This window comes from Manacus candei, unplaced genomic scaffold (genome assembly GCF_025592945.1).
Source record: "Manacus candei isolate 608988 ecotype Guabito, Panama unplaced genomic scaffold, ASM2559294v1 h1tg000083l, whole genome shotgun sequence".
In the NCBI taxonomy this organism is placed as follows: domain Eukaryota; kingdom Metazoa; phylum Chordata; class Aves; order Passeriformes; family Pipridae; genus Manacus; species Manacus candei.
Genome location: NW_026138131.1, coordinates 2,063,725 through 2,084,417, shown reverse-complemented (window position 1 = coordinate 2,084,417; position 20,693 = coordinate 2,063,725). Strand labels below are relative to the sequence as shown.

At 44.8% G+C, this 20,693-nt stretch overlaps 1 protein-coding gene and 1 long non-coding RNA gene across 2 annotated transcripts in view; one reads left to right on the top strand and one right to left on the bottom strand.

Annotated features, from left to right (window-relative positions):
- Positions 1-8,036: 8,036 nt before the first annotated feature.
- Positions 8,037-14,835, top strand: LOC127481898 (uncharacterized). Its single transcript, XR_007908381.1, has 3 exons — positions 8,037-8,077; positions 13,123-13,201; positions 14,132-14,835. It is a non-coding gene; the product is annotated as an uncharacterized LOC127481898 (long non-coding RNA).
- A 706-nt stretch (positions 14,836-15,541) lies between these two features.
- The window catches only part of TSPAN7 (tetraspanin 7), a 95,193-nt gene continuing 90,041 nt past the window's right edge, over positions 15,542-20,693 (bottom strand). The window contains exons 7-8 of the mRNA XM_051811701.1: positions 17,360-17,432; positions 15,542-16,680 (exon numbers count right to left, since the gene is read on the bottom strand). Of these exons, the coding sequence (XP_051667661.1) occupies positions 17,364-17,432 (69 nt within the window). The 3' untranslated portion in view covers positions 15,542-16,680; positions 17,360-17,363. The remainder of the gene's footprint in view (positions 16,681-17,359; positions 17,433-20,693) is intronic.

The window sequence follows — 20,693 nt, the reverse complement described above, 5'->3', positions numbered from 1 at the left end:
GGTTTGTTTCTGTTACACTATTTCCTCTTTGGCTGCATTTCTTTCCCTGCACTCCCCTTTTTGCTGGAGATACAGCACATTAGATCTTATTGTGTTCACATGAGAGGCTTCTGCTTTCTCCAAATCATTTCATTGTATCTCATCAAGCTGAAAACACTGACAATTACCAGGTGGTATACTGATTGCTGTGTTGAATTGACATTATTTTTCTTCCAGACTTTCCACCTACTTCTAAAGGCATTCATGGTTACCTGCCAAGGTGCTACTCCCTGCCTTTTCCTTTTCTGTAATGTAGTAGTTGAGGTGCAATTTCTACTAGGATGCTACAGAGTGAGGGACTGACCATTAAAAATATGTACTCTGGCCTGGCGTGTCTTTCCAAACTGGTTCCCAATCCTTGTTGTGCCTCATGTGAAGCTCACTACAGAGTACAGTTGCTCAAGCCTGTATTTCTGAGGTGACACACCACCTATCCTCTCTTTAGTTCTCCCTGTGAACATCCCGTTTTTGCTTGATTTTTTCAGATTAGCAGCTTTCCAAAGGCAGAGACACTTGATCATCCTCTAAGCTTCACCAAGCATGTTAAGTCTGTGCTGCACATCAACAGATGTCACACTGTTTGATGGATTATAGTTTAAGAGCAAAAATATGGCCAACCTTATGAAATAGACTCTTGAGAAGGTGGGAACCAGAGACCATGGAACATTTTACAGTCATTGACACATCTTGACAAAGTCCTATTATTTATTTAAAGCTGCATTTTGGCCTGTAGCATGAGCCTGATAATAGTGGTTGAAGGAGGGGAAGGAGGAGGAAATACTGAATGGTGCTGCTTGTAAATGCTTCAGATACTTGCCCTCTCAGAATCACAGAGTGGGTAAGGTTGGAAGGGACCACGTCCACTGCTCTTGCTTTCATAATTACTCTGTATCTGAGCAATGCAGTTTCTTTAGTAAGTGGTTTGAGTTCCATCGCTGGGTGTGAACACACTGACCTACTTCAACCTCGTTTGTGATTTCTAAATTTCCCTGTTTACCCCTTTCAGTGTCATCTTGTTCACTGTTGCTTATAATCAGCAGGCTTTACTGTCTTTGTGGTTGATTTCTCCAGATATAATTATATTGTCTGGGATCGACATCTGGCTCTGCCAGAGGTTTGGGTTGTGTCTTCTTGGCTTCCTCAATGTCCTCCTTGATTTGGGATTCTGATCACTGCCTGCCCTGGCATGGCACATCATCAATAGGTCCTTTCATTCCTGCAAGGCTTGCTTGCGACTACAATAACACAGTGAAGTGTTTCTGGCTTTCAAATGACTCCGGAAGGTTATTTCAAGACAGCCTCAGCTGGTGCATACTGGAGCCTCCAGCAGGACTGTGTCGAGCTATAAAAATTTCTAAGGGTTTTTGTCTCTTTGCAGGAGGGCTGTGAGCTCTCCAGGACTGATGTCTTCACCTTCACACCCAGCTGGAGCTCTGGTTTGGAACATCCCTTGGTCCTTCAGTGGCTGATAAAATCTTGAAAAAAAAAATTCTGTTTCTTCCTGCTGTCCATGATCTTACCTAAAAGTCAAAGCAAGACCTGGTACCTCTTCTGTGCCCCCTCCTCTCCTCTGCTGTTATGGTTTAACCCAAACTGACAACTGAATGCCATGCAGCCATTCACTCACTCCCTCACCAGTGGGATCGGGGAGAGAATCGGAAGAGTAAAAGTTAGAAAACTCATGGATTGAGATAAAGACAGTTTAATAGGGAGAGCAAAAGCTCTGTGTGCCAGCAAAGCAGAACTAGGAATTCACTCACTGCTTCCTGTGGGCAGACAGGTGTTCAGCCATCTCCAGGAAACCAGGGCTCCATCACAGATAACGGTGTCTTGGGAAGACAAATGCCATGACTCCAAGGATCCCCCCCTTGTCTTGGGAAGACAAATGCCTGACTCCAAGGATCCCCCCTTCCTCCTTTCCCCAGCTTTATATGCTGATCATGGTGCCATATGGTCTGGGACATCCATCTGGTCACTGGAGGTCAGCTGTCACGGCTGTGCCTCCTCCCAGTTTCCCATGAACCTGCAGCCCCCTTGCCAGCATGGCAGTACAAGGAGCAGAAAAGGCCTTGACACCATGCAAGTGCTACCCAGCAATAACAGCATCTCTATATTATCAACAGTGTTTTCAGCAGATCCAAAACACAGCCACATACCAGCCACTGTGAAGAAATTTAACTCTACCCCATCCCAAACCAGCACACTGTTACAGAACCTTCTCTCATTTCACGTGTTACAAGCTGTGCTGTCTACACCCTTCTTCTCCAATGCTTCTGTAATCCCTTAATTTCAGGTTTGTGAAACATTGCAGGTGGCAACAAGAACAGGGCTCATCTTTTCTGTGATATACCTTTATGTCCCTGGCAAACAGCCCTGTGCTTTTCATACAGATGCAGTCAGCCCCCTTGCTCCTGGGAAGGCCTTTTACCAGCAACTGTTGTAGCTTTTGGTGACATGTATCCTCTCAGTCTTGGGCCTAACAGCTCAGGTACCTGCCATCTCATGGCCTACTGCTTTTCTTTGTCAAGTTCATTGGCATTAGTGCATTAAGTGACAGGTACCCAATCTAGAGATGTTCCTCACTGGAAAGTTTGGCATGGCAAGTTTTAATCTTCCTACTAAATTTCCTGATTTTTCTGCTCCTGTGCTTGCTTGCATGGCCATGGTTAGCTATGACTGTCAGTGTATGTTTTCACAAGTGAGAGCCTTAAAAGTTGGCAGATTGTCTTCTCACTGCACTTGAAGTTGTTCCTATCTTTCCTGTAAAGACCCTTCACATTCTACCTTCACCTCCCAGCTTTTCCCCTTCTGGTGGGAAAAGTTCCCACTGTGAACTTTTTGTGATTCTTTCTGGTTGGAAGCTCTTTAAATTATTCATCTAATCTGTCTTATTATCGTTCCCTGTAGAAAAGGCTTCCCCCTTTCCCTTGGATTTTGTGTGCACTTTTCCTCTGCCTGCTTTACTCTGGCATTTCCAGCCACACGTTTTTTGATGCTTTCTAGACATCACGTTACAAATGTGTTTGTTCATTTCTGCCTTGCCCAGTGTGATCTCTGCACCCATGCAGAGACTGCCATGTATCTTTATTTTCTATAGCCCTATAGGAGACATTCTGCATGCCTGTAGGATGCTAAATGAAGATGCATCAAGAGCTGATCAATTTGAAGTTATGGGATTTCTTTAATATGTCAGACCAACAAGGCTAATTATTTCTTTTAAGTCTGTTTTAAATATGTAGGATTTTTTTTCTCTCTGACTCCTTATGCAGAACATTTGTCTTTGGTAGATCATTTATGTAAAACGTCATCTCTGAAGTAATATTCTTCCCTTCTTACTCTCAGCTCTCAACTCCAACAACTAAAACCAACAAAATTACCACTGACCGTGTTCTTTCCCATTTTCCTACCAAGAAACAGTTCTTTATCAGATTTCTTTTTCATGATATCCTTCCATGTTCCCTATATTTAATCTTTCAAGCCTGTCAGCTGATCTGTAGTAAGATTCTAAAGTAAGCAAAGTAAACTCATAGAGCACACAGCCCTCCAATACCCCCGTGCTCTAGTCTGGTTATATTTTGGAGCTGCTTCCCAGCTCCATGTTCAAAGCATTGCCAAAGTCAGCTGGACACTTGGTGTCCCACAGTGACCCACCAGGAAATACAGTCTCTTCAGATTTGCTGCTGGGCATAACACTTCACTGGAGATTATCTCTGTGGGCAGAGACTGAGCCTTACACTACACAGGCTCTTCCAACTTGCACTAAATGAGAAGTCCTTTATCTCTGCCAAGGTGAGAAATTGTATTATTAAGATTAAGTTTTAAGATTCATTGCTCTGATCTCAAGCATGAGGGAAATTTACTGATTGCCACCCTTCCTGGCAGGGTTCTTCCAGGCACATGAGCTGTGTGAAAGTCCAGGCCTTGCCATGAGAGCCCTGAACAAACCCTAACTACATGGTGTGAGGGGCAGAGCTCTGCCTGAGAGAGGCTAGAGATGCTCTAGGCTTCAGGCCCTGGTGAGCAAATTTGTTTAACAGAAGAGTATCTACACCCTCAGTTTTGTACAGTATAACTATATAACAAGAAATTCTCTTTGTTAACTTTGTGGTTCTGGTGCTGAAATCGTCCTGTTGAGTTCCCCTGATGATCAGTGTGTCTAACTATGCATTTCAGCAGTACCTCATTTACACCTGGGCTCATTAGTAAGAGTGTGATTTACAGAAACATCTACTGCTTGAGAGAGAGGGCTCCTCTCTTCCTACATTTATCTTCCTGGATCCTGACTGAAAGTGCTCTTGGGATGAAGAGGGTAGACCCACAAATATTTGACATCCAGCATAACTTGTTTTTCCCCGGTGGAGCTGGCAGATCAATCAGCAGGAACCAAATTGGGAACCAGTTTCAGGTGACTGCCCTTTGTTGGCCATCGATTTTGGAGCTGCCTCCCTGAAAGGCTAATGAGGGCTGTCAGGTGCCAGACATTGCCAGGGATGCCACTTCCCCGTGATTGAACTGCCAGCGTTTCACAAAGCAGCAAGAACAACTTTGATACGCGCGGAAGGTGAAATGGCAAGTACAACTATGAAGCTTGAAAGGGAAGCACCAGAAAGCAGAATACAAGGTACCGCTTGTCATTTAGCAGAGACAAACACGAGTGCAACCAAAACAACAGCGTTATACGATTAGCAAGCACCTGCAACCCGCCAGGAGTGGATCTGCAAAGGCAGGGGATCTGTCAGCTGTCGTTGCAACACCACTGCGAGTGCCACAATACATTAAGTGGGGATGAAGGGAGGTGGTGTAACAGGTGTAATTGCAAAAGCGCTGAAAGGGACACTGCCAGAGCTTGCAGACCTGAAATTAGACCTCTCGATCCCCTGTGTGGGTGGTGCAATGTTATATTGCACTGAGGGCTCTGCCCTGTGGCTCCACTGTGACATCCAAGGATGCAAGAGTCCTGAGCTCTACCACAGAGCTTGCAGAACTCAGCATCACCCTTGTTCACAGTCCAGGACAAGCAGAGGACTGTTGTGACTGGGAATACCTCAGAGAAAGTGTCTGAGGTCCCATGCTTGGGACCACTGTGCTGATCTACCAAATACATCTCTGCTGCCCTAGAAACTTATGTCTCAGAGATATGTACCAGCTTTAAAAGCACTCTTCACTTTTAGCTTGTCCTTCCCTTGCTGCATTCTCTCCTTTCCCATGAGGCAAAAAATGTATTCAATTTCAATCAGAGTATAAGTTATAGAGATATATTATAGTATGATGATGATGATAAATGGCATAATAACTGTCTTTTACACACATACACAGAGTACCACCACACACATTATACTGTACAGAAAATACTCAGTATATGAGATGTTACCTAAGCATGGTTTATGTGATCAGATTTTTCCCCTGAAGGGTAAGTGATAAAAATAACGAACACTTAAATTGGAAAGTCCTCATAGGGTTCGTCTAGGGATCATGTGCTCAATAACCCACATAAAACAGAGGTTCACAAGATAGGCTGTTGTATCATACCCATCTTTCACTTTCAAGATTGTACATGCCAGTTCATTAAGCTTCTACTAATATACTCAGTTTAGTCAATCAGCCCTGCGTTGTTGGGCTGTTGAACTGTGCCTTAGATGCATAGATGTGCAACCTCACTAGTACCTTCCCCAGGTGGCACAGACATGCATCTTTCCCAAGGAATCAAAATGATGAGAATGTTAATTGGGGGAGAAATCACAAAAAAATTGGTTTTGAAACATGGTCTTGAAAATTGCACCATCAGTACCAACATGGGGCTGGAAGGGACTTTCAAGACTAGGAAATGAAGGTCTTCTAGATCTTGGCAACTGAGTGTCTGGGTCATGTCCTCCACAGCATGACCCAGGTTTAGTCAGGTAGAACAGACTGATTCCAGCACAGCAGAAGAGCCAGGCCCTTTGCTATTTGCTCCCATGCCATTTTGGTGGAGTCGCCACAGAAGGGCTGAATTTTCAAACATCTTTTGGGTGCTGGGACCCCATAACACCACCAGGTGAAACTCTGTTCTCCACCAGCCTGTGTGTTTGCCAAGGAAGGCACTGAAACTCCCAGGGGGGATATAAGCCCTTCTTGGCCATTTATCAGCTGCTCCCTGGAGTGCTGGTGCCAGGGTGAGCACCACAGGCTGGGGTGAGGTGTGGGTATTGCACCTGTGCCATGCAGAGATGCCCTTTGGAGGAATGTGGCCTTATCAGAAGACGAATGAGGCTCCATGGATGGAAAGATCTCCTTATTCACCTGCTAAATATACCCTTGCCTTCTTTGAGCATCAGGGATGATGGAACCATAGAATCATGGACCTTAAAGATCATCTAGTTCAGCCTCCTGGCAATGAGCAGGGGCATCTTCAACTAGATCAGGTTGCTCAGAGCCCCACAGCATATAGTGCCTTGTTGCAATGCATGTCTTAAAAGCAGCTTATTTTTCCCCCAGAGAGATGACAGAGTTTGCTGTAGTTTTTAGATATCCATGCACAGAGCATGGCTTCTTCAAACAGAAGCAGAGGAGTAGAGTGGCCTTGGGAAATGGATCCTACTTATAAAAAATATGTGGCTCCAATTTTTCTCAAAGACAAGATATTACTTTACAAGAAAGAATTAGGGAGGTGGAGAAACAGCAACAGTCATAGCTTTTCCAGTTTTGAAATAAGTCAACAGCTCATTTGTCTCCCAGCTAAAACTTGCCTCCTGACTGTTGTAACTGTGCAGGGTGTCCAGGATTTGAAACTCTCCTGGGAGAGTGTAATGGTTTTACCCCAGCTGGCAATTAAGTACCATGTAACCACTCACTCACTCCCCACACACCCCAGTGGGATGGGAGGAGAATCAGGGGAAAAAAATGTAAAAATTGTGAATTAAGATGGTTTAAGAATTGAAACAAAATATAATAACAAAACCAACAATAATACTTAGACTAAAAGGAAAGGGAGAGAGAGAGAAAATTCGAGAAAAACAAGTGATGCACAGTACAAAGTCCTTGCCTTAGTGCAAGCACCACTTAGCAAAAACTAAAACATCAGTATGTTATCAATGTTGTTCTCATCCTAAATTCAAAGCACAGACCTCTGCCAACTACTGCTAAGAAAATTCACTCAATTTCAGCCAGGACAGATAGGCAGCTGTGTGTAACCTTCAATGCTACAGGAAAGTTTATTGCAGGCCAACAGAGCACCAAGAATGTTGGTGGTGATTTGGCCACAGGTTGGACAGGTTGACCTTCAACAATATGATGGACTCTCACATTGCTGTGCCACTTCAGGCCAAGACAACTAGTAAATGGCAGTTCCAGCATTCATTTTTAACACAGACATTCTTTGAATATCATTGGGAAAGTAAGAGTCTGGCCATCAGGGGCTGTGAACTGGAACCCCTGGCTCGACCAGCAGCACTGCTGCAGCCACTGTTGTGCTCTGAACTGGTTGGTTGGTGCTTGTTTGGGCTGCAGTTTCAGAAACACAGTCTGACTTCAGAGGTGAGCTATTACTGATCACATCAGTTATCCGAAGAGAGATGAATCTGCCATTATTTAAACAATCATCAGTTGATCTACATGGAAATAATAAAAAGAAAACCAGCAGAGGAACAGTTAAGGCTTAAAGTAACTATAAATTTGTGATTCTGGTTGGTTTTTTTTCTCTTTTTAAGGGAGACTGCAACTCTGTGGCTGGAAGGAGCTGAGCTCCTTATTCCAGCAGCCCAAGGACATATTGCATTTCTGTGCAATTACCACCTTATGGTCCCTACATCTCTTTTTAACAGGGAAACTTAGGCACATCACATTCACCTCAGGACTTGAAGGAAGCTATTCAAATACTCAAGACAAAATGCAAACAAAAGAGCAAGTCTGTCCATGCCTTTACTCTGTCAGCCTCTGCTCCTGACTCGATGCTGTGCACAGCCGTCCTTTGAAAGTCCAGCAAAGCCACTCAGATGGAGAACTGTGGAGAGGATGAGGTGCTGGATGTGTGAACCCCTGTCAGTGGCAGCGTCCTGGGAAGGTTGGTGACTCCCCTGCAGGCTGCCAAAGGCTGACAAACCTGTCCCATGGGTAAAGCCACTCACGCTTTACATTTGCTGTGCCTGCCTGGGACAGGATCCTTAAGTGCTATGTTGATGGGAGTTTTGCAGGGCGGGTGATTTATAGGGAGGGTTTATGAGCATTTCCCACTTCAGTAAGTGCACCTGTGTACTGGGTCACAGCTCCCAGTGAACCAAACCATACCCTGTAACTCCCCCTGGTTTTGAGCTTGTGGCCACCTCTATGTCTTAGAGTCTCTGTCCTAGCTGCAGATACAAGCAGTTGGTATTTCTTGGGACTGTGGCATCAATAAAGGATACTTTCCTTTCCAAATTTCAACTATTCCTGAAAAAATTTCCTTTCTTGGTAGTGCAGAAAAAAGAATGATGGAAAATATAGACTCCATCTCTGTATGAATCTGTAGGAGACCTGGCCCAAGTCTTCCTTGGTTCTGTAGTAAGATCATATCAAGTCCTCATCCATTTTGTTTGTTGAAAAAAGGAAAATCAACTGAAAAAAGCAACCCTCTTATAAGTGAAAACTAAAAATACAAACACATTAATTTAAAATATTATATTACCAAAAAATGTAATCCTTGAGCCCAGATACTTTAAATGTAGCCGTTAGGTGATTCCTAATTAATGTTTCAAAGTTAATTACAGCTTGTTTAACTTCTGAAAACTTCTGCATTGGAAAAAAAAGTTTTTCCCCCTTATGAAACTTTTCCCTGGAGACCTGCCAACCCTTCCAGCAAAAATAGAGAATAAACTCTACTGAATATTAAACTGAGGGACCTTTTCTTTCTCTTTATACTAAAATCATGACACAGCATGGAAATCAGCCTCCCCAGGGGCCCGGTGCTCTGTGGGAGCGTTCCTTTAATCCCCATGACTCCGCAGTTCAGGCAGCTTTTCCTGCAGCTGAACAGTCCCACTTCTCCACCCCATAAAGAGCTGGTGTGACAGGCACTGAGGGGGTGATGTAGGGATTGCAGCCCTGCTTAGGGTACCTTAGAGGATGGTTGTGGTTCCACACGAAAAAAAATTAAATTCCCCCATGTACTTTTTTTTTTGAAGTTAAGTAATTACATCAAAACAAATGTGTGCTCAAAGAAGCATACAGCTGCGAAATTAGGCATCCATAATCTATGAGATGCCAAAATTGAGATTGCCTAAAGCAACTGCATTGCAGCTCTGTGCTCATTGCACTGGTCTCAACAGCCTCCACACCGCCTAATTCTCTTCTCCTTATTTTCTGCCCTTGTTTGTTCCTGTCCTTGCACCTACAGCCTTAGCTCCATGGAATGACTGAATTTCCTTGACACATCCAGTGACATGGTGCCCTGATGGTGCGCCATCGCCTCCAGGCAGTACCACACTGCAAGATGAGCAATCATTACTTTTATTGCTCATCTGAGGGGTTTCTCTCACTGCACACAGCGTGGAGCAGCAGTGGAGACATGGCCACCACAGAGGTGTTGGAAGGAGCTGCCTATTAAAGTCTGTGCTGGCTCCAGAGCCTGCTGCCATGCTTGCCTCCAGTGCTCACGTGTTGTCCCAGGGGTTGCAGCATTTTTCCCTGGCAGTCCTCTTCCTCACCATGGGATGGATGGTCCCTGCTCCCCAGGAGAGCACAGGGATGGCTGGAAAGGAATAGAGGCTGGAGGCTTCTTCTTGCCTGTGGGGGGAGTAGACTTCCTAGCAAATGGCAAGGGGAGAAGTGGGCAAGGAAGATCTCTGATGAGGAGTGAGAATTTGCTGCTGGCCTCCTTAGTTAGACCTCTCATTAACCTGTGGTCCTTCCATGGGGAAAGTACTGAGGGCCAAGCTCCCCAGCATCACTCTGGACCACTTCTTCCTAATTTGAGAGTCCAGTTTGGAGGGGAGGATTCAACTGTTCACTTGAATCCTCAGGTTTGTAAATGTAGTGGGGATGCTTCTAAAGCCTGGCTGCAGGAAGCTGTGCCAGAGCCCCCTGGTCAGCAGTGGCAGCCAGAGTTCCCTCCAGACCCAAATGAGCAAGGGCCACAGGGGGGTCAGAGGGAAAGACTACCTCAGGGAGCAGCAAGAATGCTCCCGGGGCAGGGGAAGGGAAATTGTTGTTTCATTTGCTAGTTGTGTGAGGGCTTTCTTCTGACAGAGAGCCCTACCTGTGCTGTGTTTACCACTCTGAGGAGAACCAGATGGCTATGATGAACTGTCAAAACAGGAGAGCCACTGAATTGAGAAGTCAATGAAATTTTTGCATCTTCACTAGTACATACCTCGTTACAAAATGCCAACCATCAAATAGGAACATTGAGGAAGGAGGGCTATCACCTGGTCCTCATTCCCTGTAGTACCAATGGGTTAATCAGTGGAGACACCAGGGACACAACCCCCTGCCATTTGGCTGCCAAACACCTCTCAGACCATAAAATCACCACATCCGGACAACCACACACGAGTTGTGCTCCACCCTGCCAAATTCTACAGTCACCATCAGTATGAGGTTGTGGCTGGTACTAGTGCACCTCCATTGGTTTCCTCAGCTCTGCACCTAGGGAAAAAGAGACCCTGGGGTTTTTCGTATGCTTTGTTTCATCTCCTTTATGAGTACGAAATCAAGTCTACTGCACTAATCCAAGCAAATTATTAATGATCTTTCATTTTGAAGCAACCAGCTCCAGTGCTCACCAGAGTAGGTTTGCCTCCTGTTTGTGACTGTCCTGCTGCCTCTGTTGTCAAACAATGTCGTTTTAGAACAACATCCATCTGAAGTGGATTATTATTGGGTTGACTACCCCTTGGGGTGTAATGAAAAGCATTCATTAATGCTCAGGGCAGGAGGGCTAATTACTTCTTTATAAAAAACCCGTGCTAATTGCCAATAACTTTTTTATTGAATGGGTCTCATAGAGATAATTTTGATTGGCTTTTTGATTTCCTTCTCATATTGTAGCACTTAAAATGCATAGTCCAGAGAAGGTGGGAACAGTTAGGCTATCCAGATAAGCATGGGGAGGAACCCCCACCATTAGAAAGACCAGTGGACAATGCCAGCCTCTGCTCAGTTCAGTGCTCGAGCTTACTGCGGTGCTGGCCAGGATTTTTTGGGTCTCATACCTTCACGCTGCCTCAAGCTTCCACAAAGCAGGTGGAGACCTGTTTTCTGTACTCCCCCAGGGCGCAGCACTGATCCTGGCAGGCTGTAGCTGCTGGCACAGCAGAGGGAATGTGCAAGGCTCAGGCTGGTTCCCTGCAGAACTGAATTCCACCTCGCCTGCAGGAACAAGGCAATCCCTGGCCCTGCAAAGTACCAGGATTGCATGAAGGCAAATGGAGTACCACACAACAATAACCCACAGGGTCAATGTAGTTCCTATACTTGGGAGGAAGACTCATTCATCTGATGTTTGGGTCACACTGAACTCCAGGATGAAGAAAATTCTGGACAATAATTTGTTTGCTTTTATTTAGAATTAGTTACAGGGCTGAAGATACCAAAAAATCAACATAAGCACTAACCATGTTCTTTTGAGCAAACAATAACTTACAAACACTACATTTAAAAGCAAATCCCACAGAAGTGCAGTCAGCCCATGGGAGGCAGAGTAGGAAACTACCACTGTCCAACTTACCCTGCAAAGCCTCAGGTAGTGCCATAGGTTGATGCTGGCCATGAGTTTCACTGGATGTGCACTGCAGCAGTTTCTAGCAGTCTGACACCTACAGACTCCCTCAAAAGGCTGCTTCTCACAATCCAGAGAATGCAAGACTGTCCTTGCAGGCAACAGTCCCCTCCGGATCGGACCTCAGACGCCCTGGCTGCAGACATGAGCTGCTGAGCCTACTTACCTTGGGGCTAGAGATTGCTGCATTGCCATGCCAGATACACAGTCAAGTTGAACTACTTCTCATTTCAAACCCTTCTGACTGAAGGAAAATAAGTTTATATGTTTTTTTCTCTTTTTTTTCTCCGCCTATCCCACCCCAGCAGTTCTCCTACAGGGCATCAGCCTTCTTTCACACCACATTTTCTGATTCTCTACTCAAGAAGATAAAGCTCATAAACTATGCCTTCCATGCAACCCAGAAAACTGTCCTTCCCTCTGGAAATCACAGTTTTAAAAATATTAATGTTTCTTTACTTGGTTGAATGATCTCCATTTTAAGAAGAGATAGGGCCTTCAAAAATGACTTTTCATTTCTGAGTGTCCTGAGAGGTTTCGAAAGGGCTGGATTACCAAAAAGTTAGTCATTTGGCACTTTCTGAAAGCTAGAGCATTCTGTAAACACCTCCAGGGGGTTGCCTGGAATCTACTGCTTCTGCAAGTCTTGGCCAAGACACTGTGTTATGTGAGTATGGTGAATAAAAAATAGCATTTGTGTGATTTAGTAGTTGTTTTAGGAACGTATGTCACATTAGGAGTTCCACTGTTGTATAGCACACTGTAGATTCAGAGAATGGTTTGGGTTGGAAGATCACCCAGTTCCAAGGCCCCTGTCATGGGCAGGGACACCTTCCACTAGACCAGGCTGCACAATGCCATGTCCAACCTGGCCTGGATGTTTTGTGTGTGTGTGTGTGTGTGTGTGTGTGTAATACACACTCCTCAGTTATTGATCACACGGAAGGATCGCAATCTAAAATAAGCACTTGGTTTCATCTATAGATAGTTTCAGAGACCAAAAATAACCACACTGCAGCTACAACAGAGCAGAACAGACTCCTGAGCTTGAGGAGTTGCTGCCTCAGCACAGCTTCCTTTTAATGAGCTTGTGTGTACCAAATATCTACAGTCGTGCTGGACAAAAATGAAATGTCCTTTGAATATAATGCTTCCTGGTTGCAATAGGAACAGGTGCAATGACAAGAAAAAGGCAAAAGCAACAGCTTTTTTCTTCAAAATTAGGCCAGACTGGTAAAAACACCTTGCAGAAAGCTGACCATACTTTCCACGTTTGGAGGGCAAAACACTCTTACAAAAATGTAAAAGTATAATTTCTATGTTGAATCACGAAGATTTTTATTTTTATGATACAGGTTCATACTGAAGCAGCCCTAACAGCCCGTGTAGAAGTCTGACGTCCTGATGGATCCTGCCTCTCCAGTGGGATACCAGGTATTTTATGCATGGGGCTTGGCTGGCAGCAAATTAATTTCCTGGCCTTAAAATTATCTTCCACAGTAATGAGCTAATAAAATCAAGGAGAGGAGTCACAGAAGATAAAATAATCTTCAGTGCTGCATGGGGTCCTCCAAGGAGCAGCAGGCTGAACTCCTGTGAGCAAAGCCAGTCTCCCCTGCAGCAATGCTCACCCAAGGATGGCAGCAGCCAGCAAGGCTCTCCAGCACAGCTGTCCAGAGCCACAGTTTGATGATACTGGGAAACATCACCTTCCCAGCAACTTATTGTCCTCTTCAGGGCTCAGGGCTGTCCTCAGCAGAAACAAGCCCTGGGAGACAGCTCAGGACAGGATGCATGTCAGCTAAGAACACTGGTCCACCTTGCAGCCAAACCAAGCTAGCAGTTCACTGGGACCAAAACAAGGTGGTGACTCTTCCTCCTCCCACAGTCATGCTTCATCTATACCAGTGGTTTAGCGGTAGATTTGGCAGTGTTGGGTTAACAGTTGGACTGATCCTTGAGGTCTTTTCCATCCTGAAAACAATTCTATGATGCCCCACTCTCCTTGTTCCCCAGACATGCCCCATTCCCTCCTGGGATACATCCAGTTGCTCCATCCCCCCCTATAACTCCCAAACCTTCCCTCCCTTGTTTGCCCCAGCTTGGTCTGGTGATTGCAATTTGCTTGGGAAGGGATCAGGCAGTCAGAGCCAGCCCAGTGCAACAGGGACCCTTCTCCTCCGCTGTTTGCTCAGTTCATACCCCAGGGTATGAACTCAGCCTCTGGGGCAAAGGCCTCTGGTACCCTGTGGCAGCTTCCCCTCTGGAGGGAAAATCTGGCATATCTGTGCCCAGCTGACATTAACCCATGCTCGGTAGTTCCAGCTTTGTTTCCTGTATCCACTGTCTTGCTTCTCCCTCCAGAAGTGTGGGGATGCTCCACCCAGGCCAGCATAACCTGCGCAGCCCCAGCTCGAGCCGGGGGAATTCTGAAGGGAAGCCCCAGCTGTCCCTTCACCAGCCTGATCCTCTTCAGAGAAGCTGCCAAGAGCCCAATTAACACACCTACCCCGTATAAGCTGGAGTGCTGCTGCACTGAGGGAAATAATTGACCATGCACTGAAGGGCTTTGCTGAATGGACTTAATTCAACACTCATGCCTTAAAGCCGAAGCACATGCTTTACTGAATGGGGACAGGCACGTTTGGGGGCCTGCTGACCTGTCATCCAACATCAGCATCTTCAAAAGAAACAGCTCTTGGCACAAACAACTCTCTCTTTCAGGAAAAAGAAATAAAACAAAAGGAAAGAAAACCAAGGAGAGGCTGGTGCTTTTCCACTCTGGAAAGTCACTGGTGGCTCCTGAGGGAGGAGGCGGTAGCCTCACCCGCCTCCCTTCCCTCCATGGGGCAAGGGGAGACCTGCCCAGGAATGAATAGGGGAAGGAAACTGGGGCAGCTGGTGGACCAGTTCTTTCTGGCATGGAAAAACATCCTTCTGTGAACTTCCTGTGCCTACAGGAGAAGGGCATCACTCCAGCATCGTGTAGCCCCAGCAACCGAGAGAGCGGCTGCGACTGTTTTTGAGCCCTCAAAAGGGACTATAAATGTGAGTGCTGTGACCTGTGCTGAGTGCCCAACATTGATGAAGGACCTGTATTGGCATTCTCCACCTTTAGAGGTGGCTCCCTCCCTCACAGCAGATGCTTTATTGAGGGTAGATTTAAATTTGTGGACCAGCTTCCTCTTCTATTTGCGAAGCTCTTTTTCTCCTTCCTGCTCTGGAAATGCCCTATGAATAAAGCGAAAGATGATGCTGCTAGGATTTTTAAGACATGCTGCCTCGGCACATGCCAACAGGTTTCTGCCTCTGTGGCTGCAAACCCTTTCATAGCTGTGGGTAGGAGTGCACTGACCACACCAACAACCCTTGAAGGTTCATCAGGATCTGATGCTTCTCCCCATTCTCACCAAAATCAGAGAGAAATGCTTAATGCCAACCAAAATCACTCACAGCACTAAAGATGGGATAATTAAACACTTCAGATCGTTAACAGTCACAAGAAGAAAAATTGCAAAGCAGAGGGTATTTGTCATGTGGTGAAAACAGCTGTGGAAGGTTTTTCTGGGAGCTTTGAAACAATTCCAGCTCTTTCTCTCTCTTCTTCCCCCCCCCAGTAGTAACATTTTTCTATCACAAGCAAGTTAGTTGTTAAAAAATGCATCAAGACATGTCACTCCAAGTTGTGCCCGTGTTTTTTTTCTGTTCACTTCCTCCCCCCCCCCCAAAAAGAGTTTTCTTATGACTAAAGAAAGAAAAGGAAGCAGCTAGAAATCTGTAATGGTTCCATTTATTAATACGTATATCACAAATACTCACAATATCAATGCATTCTTGTTGGCATGCTAGACAGAGGCATTATTAAAAAAGTCCTATTTTTTTAAAAAGGTTTTAAACTTTTGCTTTCCCCCAAAAATATTTCATATGCCTGTTTTTTTTTTTGTGATTTTTTTTTTTTTGCTTGTGTGTGTGTGTTTTTTTTTATTTCGATTTGATTCAACAATGTATTTGGTGGCTGCAACCTCAATGCAAAAAGAAAGATAAAGAAAGAACAGGAAAAAAGTATGAAGGCCGCAGTACAGCACAGTTCAATTAGTTCCATAACTACGTAATAAAAATAAAGGAAGCAAAATTTCTGCCTTCACAGTAAGCAACAACACAGCTTAATAACAGTATTACACAGGATCAGGTTCCGAGGCAAAATGCACTAGACAAAGCCTACTGGGATACGCACTAGGCATACAACACTGAGTAAGAATCAAAGATGTAGAAGAACATCAGGAATAACGGTTCCCTTCAAGCACAACATTTTAACATCGTTTTCAAGTATCTTTATGTTATGTTACTGATTCCTTTTTTGGGGGGGGGAAGGAGGGGAGCAGGCGCGGGGAAGAGGGGGAAAGGATGAAAACCTTAGTAAAAGCAATAAACAAAACCAAGAAATTAAGATAAAACCAAAAGAATATATATTTCATATACCGGTTTATATGAACGTGTGCAACACTTATTAACCATGGTGAAAGGCTAATTATGCCCTCCAGTCACTACATGCACAGCCCGATCAATGCTGTTAATGAATTACCTTTGTTAACTTACGATGCAACTACTGTGTGACCAAGAACATACAGACGGTGCCGTCCTATGCCGAGCCGAGGGGATGGGGGTCTGGGTCTGGGTCTGGAGGCCGAGGGGACCCGGCTGCTCTTGGTGGCACCGCGGTACTTCACAGAATGGTAACACTACGCATGGGACAGTTCGGGAGGAGGGGTGCGAGTGTGCGCGCGCACGTGCTTGCTCGTGGGGGTGTGCGTGCGTGCGAGAGACAGTGTGTGCTATAACATTCATGTCAGTCTTTCTCCAGTTCTGCAGCTCCTGGTCTTCAGGCAGGCTCTGGACTTCACGCTTCTGAAAGACTGGAGAGCGGGGAGGATGAAAAACAAACAAACAAACAACAAGTGGGTTGCTTTTGTTGCTGACAAAAACCTTATTTCTCTCTACAACTGCCTGAAAGGAGGTTGTAGCCAAGGTGGGTCTCTTCTCCCAGATAACCAGTTGTAGGACAAGAGGACACAGCCTTAAGCTGCGCCAGGGGAGATTTAGCTTAAACATTAGGAAGAAATTCTTTAAAGAGAGAGTGATTGAGCATTGGAAACGGCTGCCCAGGGAGGTGGTAGAGTCACTGTCCCTGGAGGTATTTAAGAAGAGACTGGATGTGGCACTTAGTGCCATGGTCTAGTAGACAAGGTGGTGTTCAGTCAAAGGTTGGACTCGATGATCTCAGAGGTCTTTTCCAACTTAGTTGATTCCGTGATTCTGTGATTTTGTAATAGTACTCACAGCAGGCATTTTACCCTCTCTTTTCAAGAAAACTGAAATGATGAAACATTCAACACTACATTTCCCCCTTTTTTTTTCCCACCAGACACAACACTGGGATGCAAATCCCAAGGCAAAGCAGCCCACTGGAAGACTTAATTCTCAATGAATATGCTGAGCATCTAAAACTTGCCCACACTTTTCAGCAGAAGCAGCACAGCCACAACATACCGAGGCTTATATAGTATTACTGCTTGGAAAGCTGGGAAAACTCACCTTGTTACACCATCTCATATTGGTTAGCAGTAATAAACCGGGACAGACAGCATGCCAGCAGCATCCCGATCAACTGTGCAGGACAAAAACAGGGGTAGAATAGAATTTAAGTTAGCTTATATCGATGCAGAGCAAAGGAGAGGCCATTGTAAACAAGTACTTCATGTTCCTGAGTCATTATGCACAACGTATTTATGCTGTATTTTAAGGGCCACTCTAATCAGAAAAACAGCATGAAAATCTCCCATCTTTCTTTGTCACATCTTCCTTTTGATTTTTATCAGAGAGTATTTATTTGACAGGCAGCAGGCCTTTTTGGTATTTTTCAATCCTGTTGTCATTGCCTGGACAAGCCAGACATGAATGGATAAACTGGAGGGGGTATCAGCATGCTCCACCTGGGTCCCTCGCCACCACCCCAGAGAGCTGATGGTCCCCTTAACTTTCCCAACAGTGTGCCAGGGAAAAGCTTCCTAATGCCCCAGAGCAGTTATGCTCTCTTTATAAGTGATGCAGCACTGTAGAAATGAGTGCTATAAATATGGAAATAAATTTTAAAAAAGTCTTTCACTATTCCCTTGGCTGTCACTCAGACTGTTGAAAACAGATCCCAGGTTTCCAGTAGTCAATAAGCACTCGGTCTTTTCAGCATTTTGCCTATTGCAGTTTCTTAGTGCTCCCTGCATATGCCAACAATGTTAATATGCTGTAAATAATTCAACCTCGCTTTTCTCATTTGGATTGGTCAATTAATTAACTCCTGAGCATATCCAGACTGTTACAGCTCATCCCTGGCTAAGGAGCGAGGTGAGAGCACTGTGTCTGCTGACGGACCAGCCTTCCCTGGACCTGGTTCCAAGCAGGGGCTGTCCCAACACCTCCAGCTGGCTTGCTCATGCCCACCTCTGCCCATCTCCTTCTGTCGCAGCCAGAGCACATGGCAAGGGGGATCATAACCTTTTGGCAGCAGCAGAGCTCCCTCAGATCATGTCTAGATAATGACTGGCTGGCTGCTCATCCAAAGTGGCTCCTTCTCTTTCACTCTTAGGATTGTGTGTCCTTTCCCCTAGACCAAGTAGTGCTCCCTGTTAACATGATCACCATCAAAATATACATCTTCTCTACCAGCCAATTGCTTGATTTGGGTTGGCATCAGCCTAGAGCAAGACCAAGCCAGGGTAACTCAAATCCAGATAAACTGTTTTCTGCCTCTAAGATGTCACAGTCCTTGTCAGGCCATGTATCATTTACCAGAAATTTGCTCTGTCTCCTGTTTCAGTGTCCACCAGAACTGTTCTGGGCATCTCAAAAGGGCACAGAGTCACCTTTAAAGGCAGGCTGAACCCTTCTGTTCCCCACTTGAACCCCCTGATTTTGGCAGCAAAGCTGACAGTGCCTTGGTTATAACTAGACACGGGGCACAGGTAGCACCTCCAGACCAACCTCCAATCAAAACCAAAGCTAGCAGCGTTCAAGGGCTGTATTTTTAGTTGCCAAAAGAGATGTGTGTGCTGAAAACCCTCCTCAGGTTTGAAAATCTCCCTAGATACCAAGAAGAAATTTTAGCCATCTTGCTGCTTTTTCTACTCAGCTTCTCTAGACAGGTGTTGAGGGAGGAAATGGACTGGTAATGATGAGAATGCCAGCTTTGTCTGGCTGGGCTTTGAATTTCCATACTTAAATTCTGCTGTCACTGGGAGGATGATTTAATTGATTTGTTGGTTCAGAAAGTGTTGGTGAAAATCAGCCACATTCTGCAGGTTTGGCTGGGGAGGCTTTGACAGTCCTGCTGCTGATTCATGTGATGTTTCTTTAGCTCAGTTCCATTTTGGAGAATGAGATTTCTGGTTTGGAAAATGGTATATATTTCTCTGTGCTTTGACAGGCCAAACAGAGTGAGAGCCTCTGGGTAGCCCTGTCCCACCTGCTTCACTATTGCTTTGCTGTGTTTGTGGTAACTTTCAGCCTTTCCTCACCTTCCTCATCTGGTCTCAGAAGTTACTTCTCTGCTTTACTGCATTTTTCATTAAGACAAACTTCACAGTGTGTTTCAACCAATTTATTTTCACTGAGCAAATTCTGGTCCAGACCCAAACCAGCTCTTCTCTCTTTCTACAATGGCCAACAACACATGTAAATTCAAGTTTATTTATTTGTTTTTTGAGTTTTTTTTTAATGCCTGTGCCACAAGGTATCCCTTATTTCCCATGACAAGCACCCAGATTATGGCCACTGTTGTTCTCAATCTGCTGCTTGTATCATGTTTACGAGGGGAAAGATGGTGCAACCTGTACAAATAGGAAGCCACAGGCTTTCCTTTCCCCCTTCAGCTGTAGCAGACCTCCTCAGCTACCTTTAATTAGGGATTCTTCTGTTCTGCACAGTCTGTAACTCTAATAATCAGTGTGTTTAACCTTTTAGCATTTCAGGCGCATAACAGTGTTTTCTTTTACTCAAATTGCAGGTTACTCATGAATATATCTTTCTGATCTTTGGCCCATTTATTAATTCTTGTCTCTGACCCTATGCTGGTTTAGGCGTTTAAGTGGTTATAACAACATAATATTTATCTTCTGTACTTCAAAAATAATGGCATGCGTATCGAGCCATTGCATACACATTTTATGCAGCATTTCTAAGTATTACTAGGACATAGCAGAGCTATAATAAATACCTTGGAAGTACTTTGAACACATATAAAAACGTGTTTTCCAAGGTATGTAGACTGCCGCGTTTAACCACAGGAGCACTGTCCCTCCTGTAGCCAAGAAGAGGTGATACTGTATTATGCTGAATTTTCCTCATGGTGCTCTTTCATTACAGTCATAACTACAGTCCTCTGCATTTTAATCAGGTTAGAGGGTCCCAGACTGCGAACCACAAAAGAGCATTCTCCAGCCTGCCTTGCTCTCTGCATTTGTTCCATCATTTGCCTCTTCTGCTCTTCAGGCGGGAGGAGGCTCCTTATCCTATTGTGCAGCAGGTCCCTGCAGCTCCTTTGAAAGACTAGAAGGATCAGCATAAAAGGATGCCCACAAAGAAACTAGCTCCTAGGAGTTGAATTCATTTCCCTTCAGTCCCATTATCTCTCAAATGCCCAATCTCAACCTTTATACACTTACTAATTTATTTTATAGTCTTGATTTTTGAATGCTAAGATGCCAAACTTGGTTCTGCATTTGCATTCTTTCTCCCTTTTCCTCTTTTTTATCTTTTTTTTCTAAGACTATCTTGGTCTTCTGAGTTATTATATGGAAAACTGAGAGTTTGCCTTGGAATTTCTGGTCTTGCTGCAGGAAACTTGAAAATGCTGACAAATTCTTTGGTATTGAGC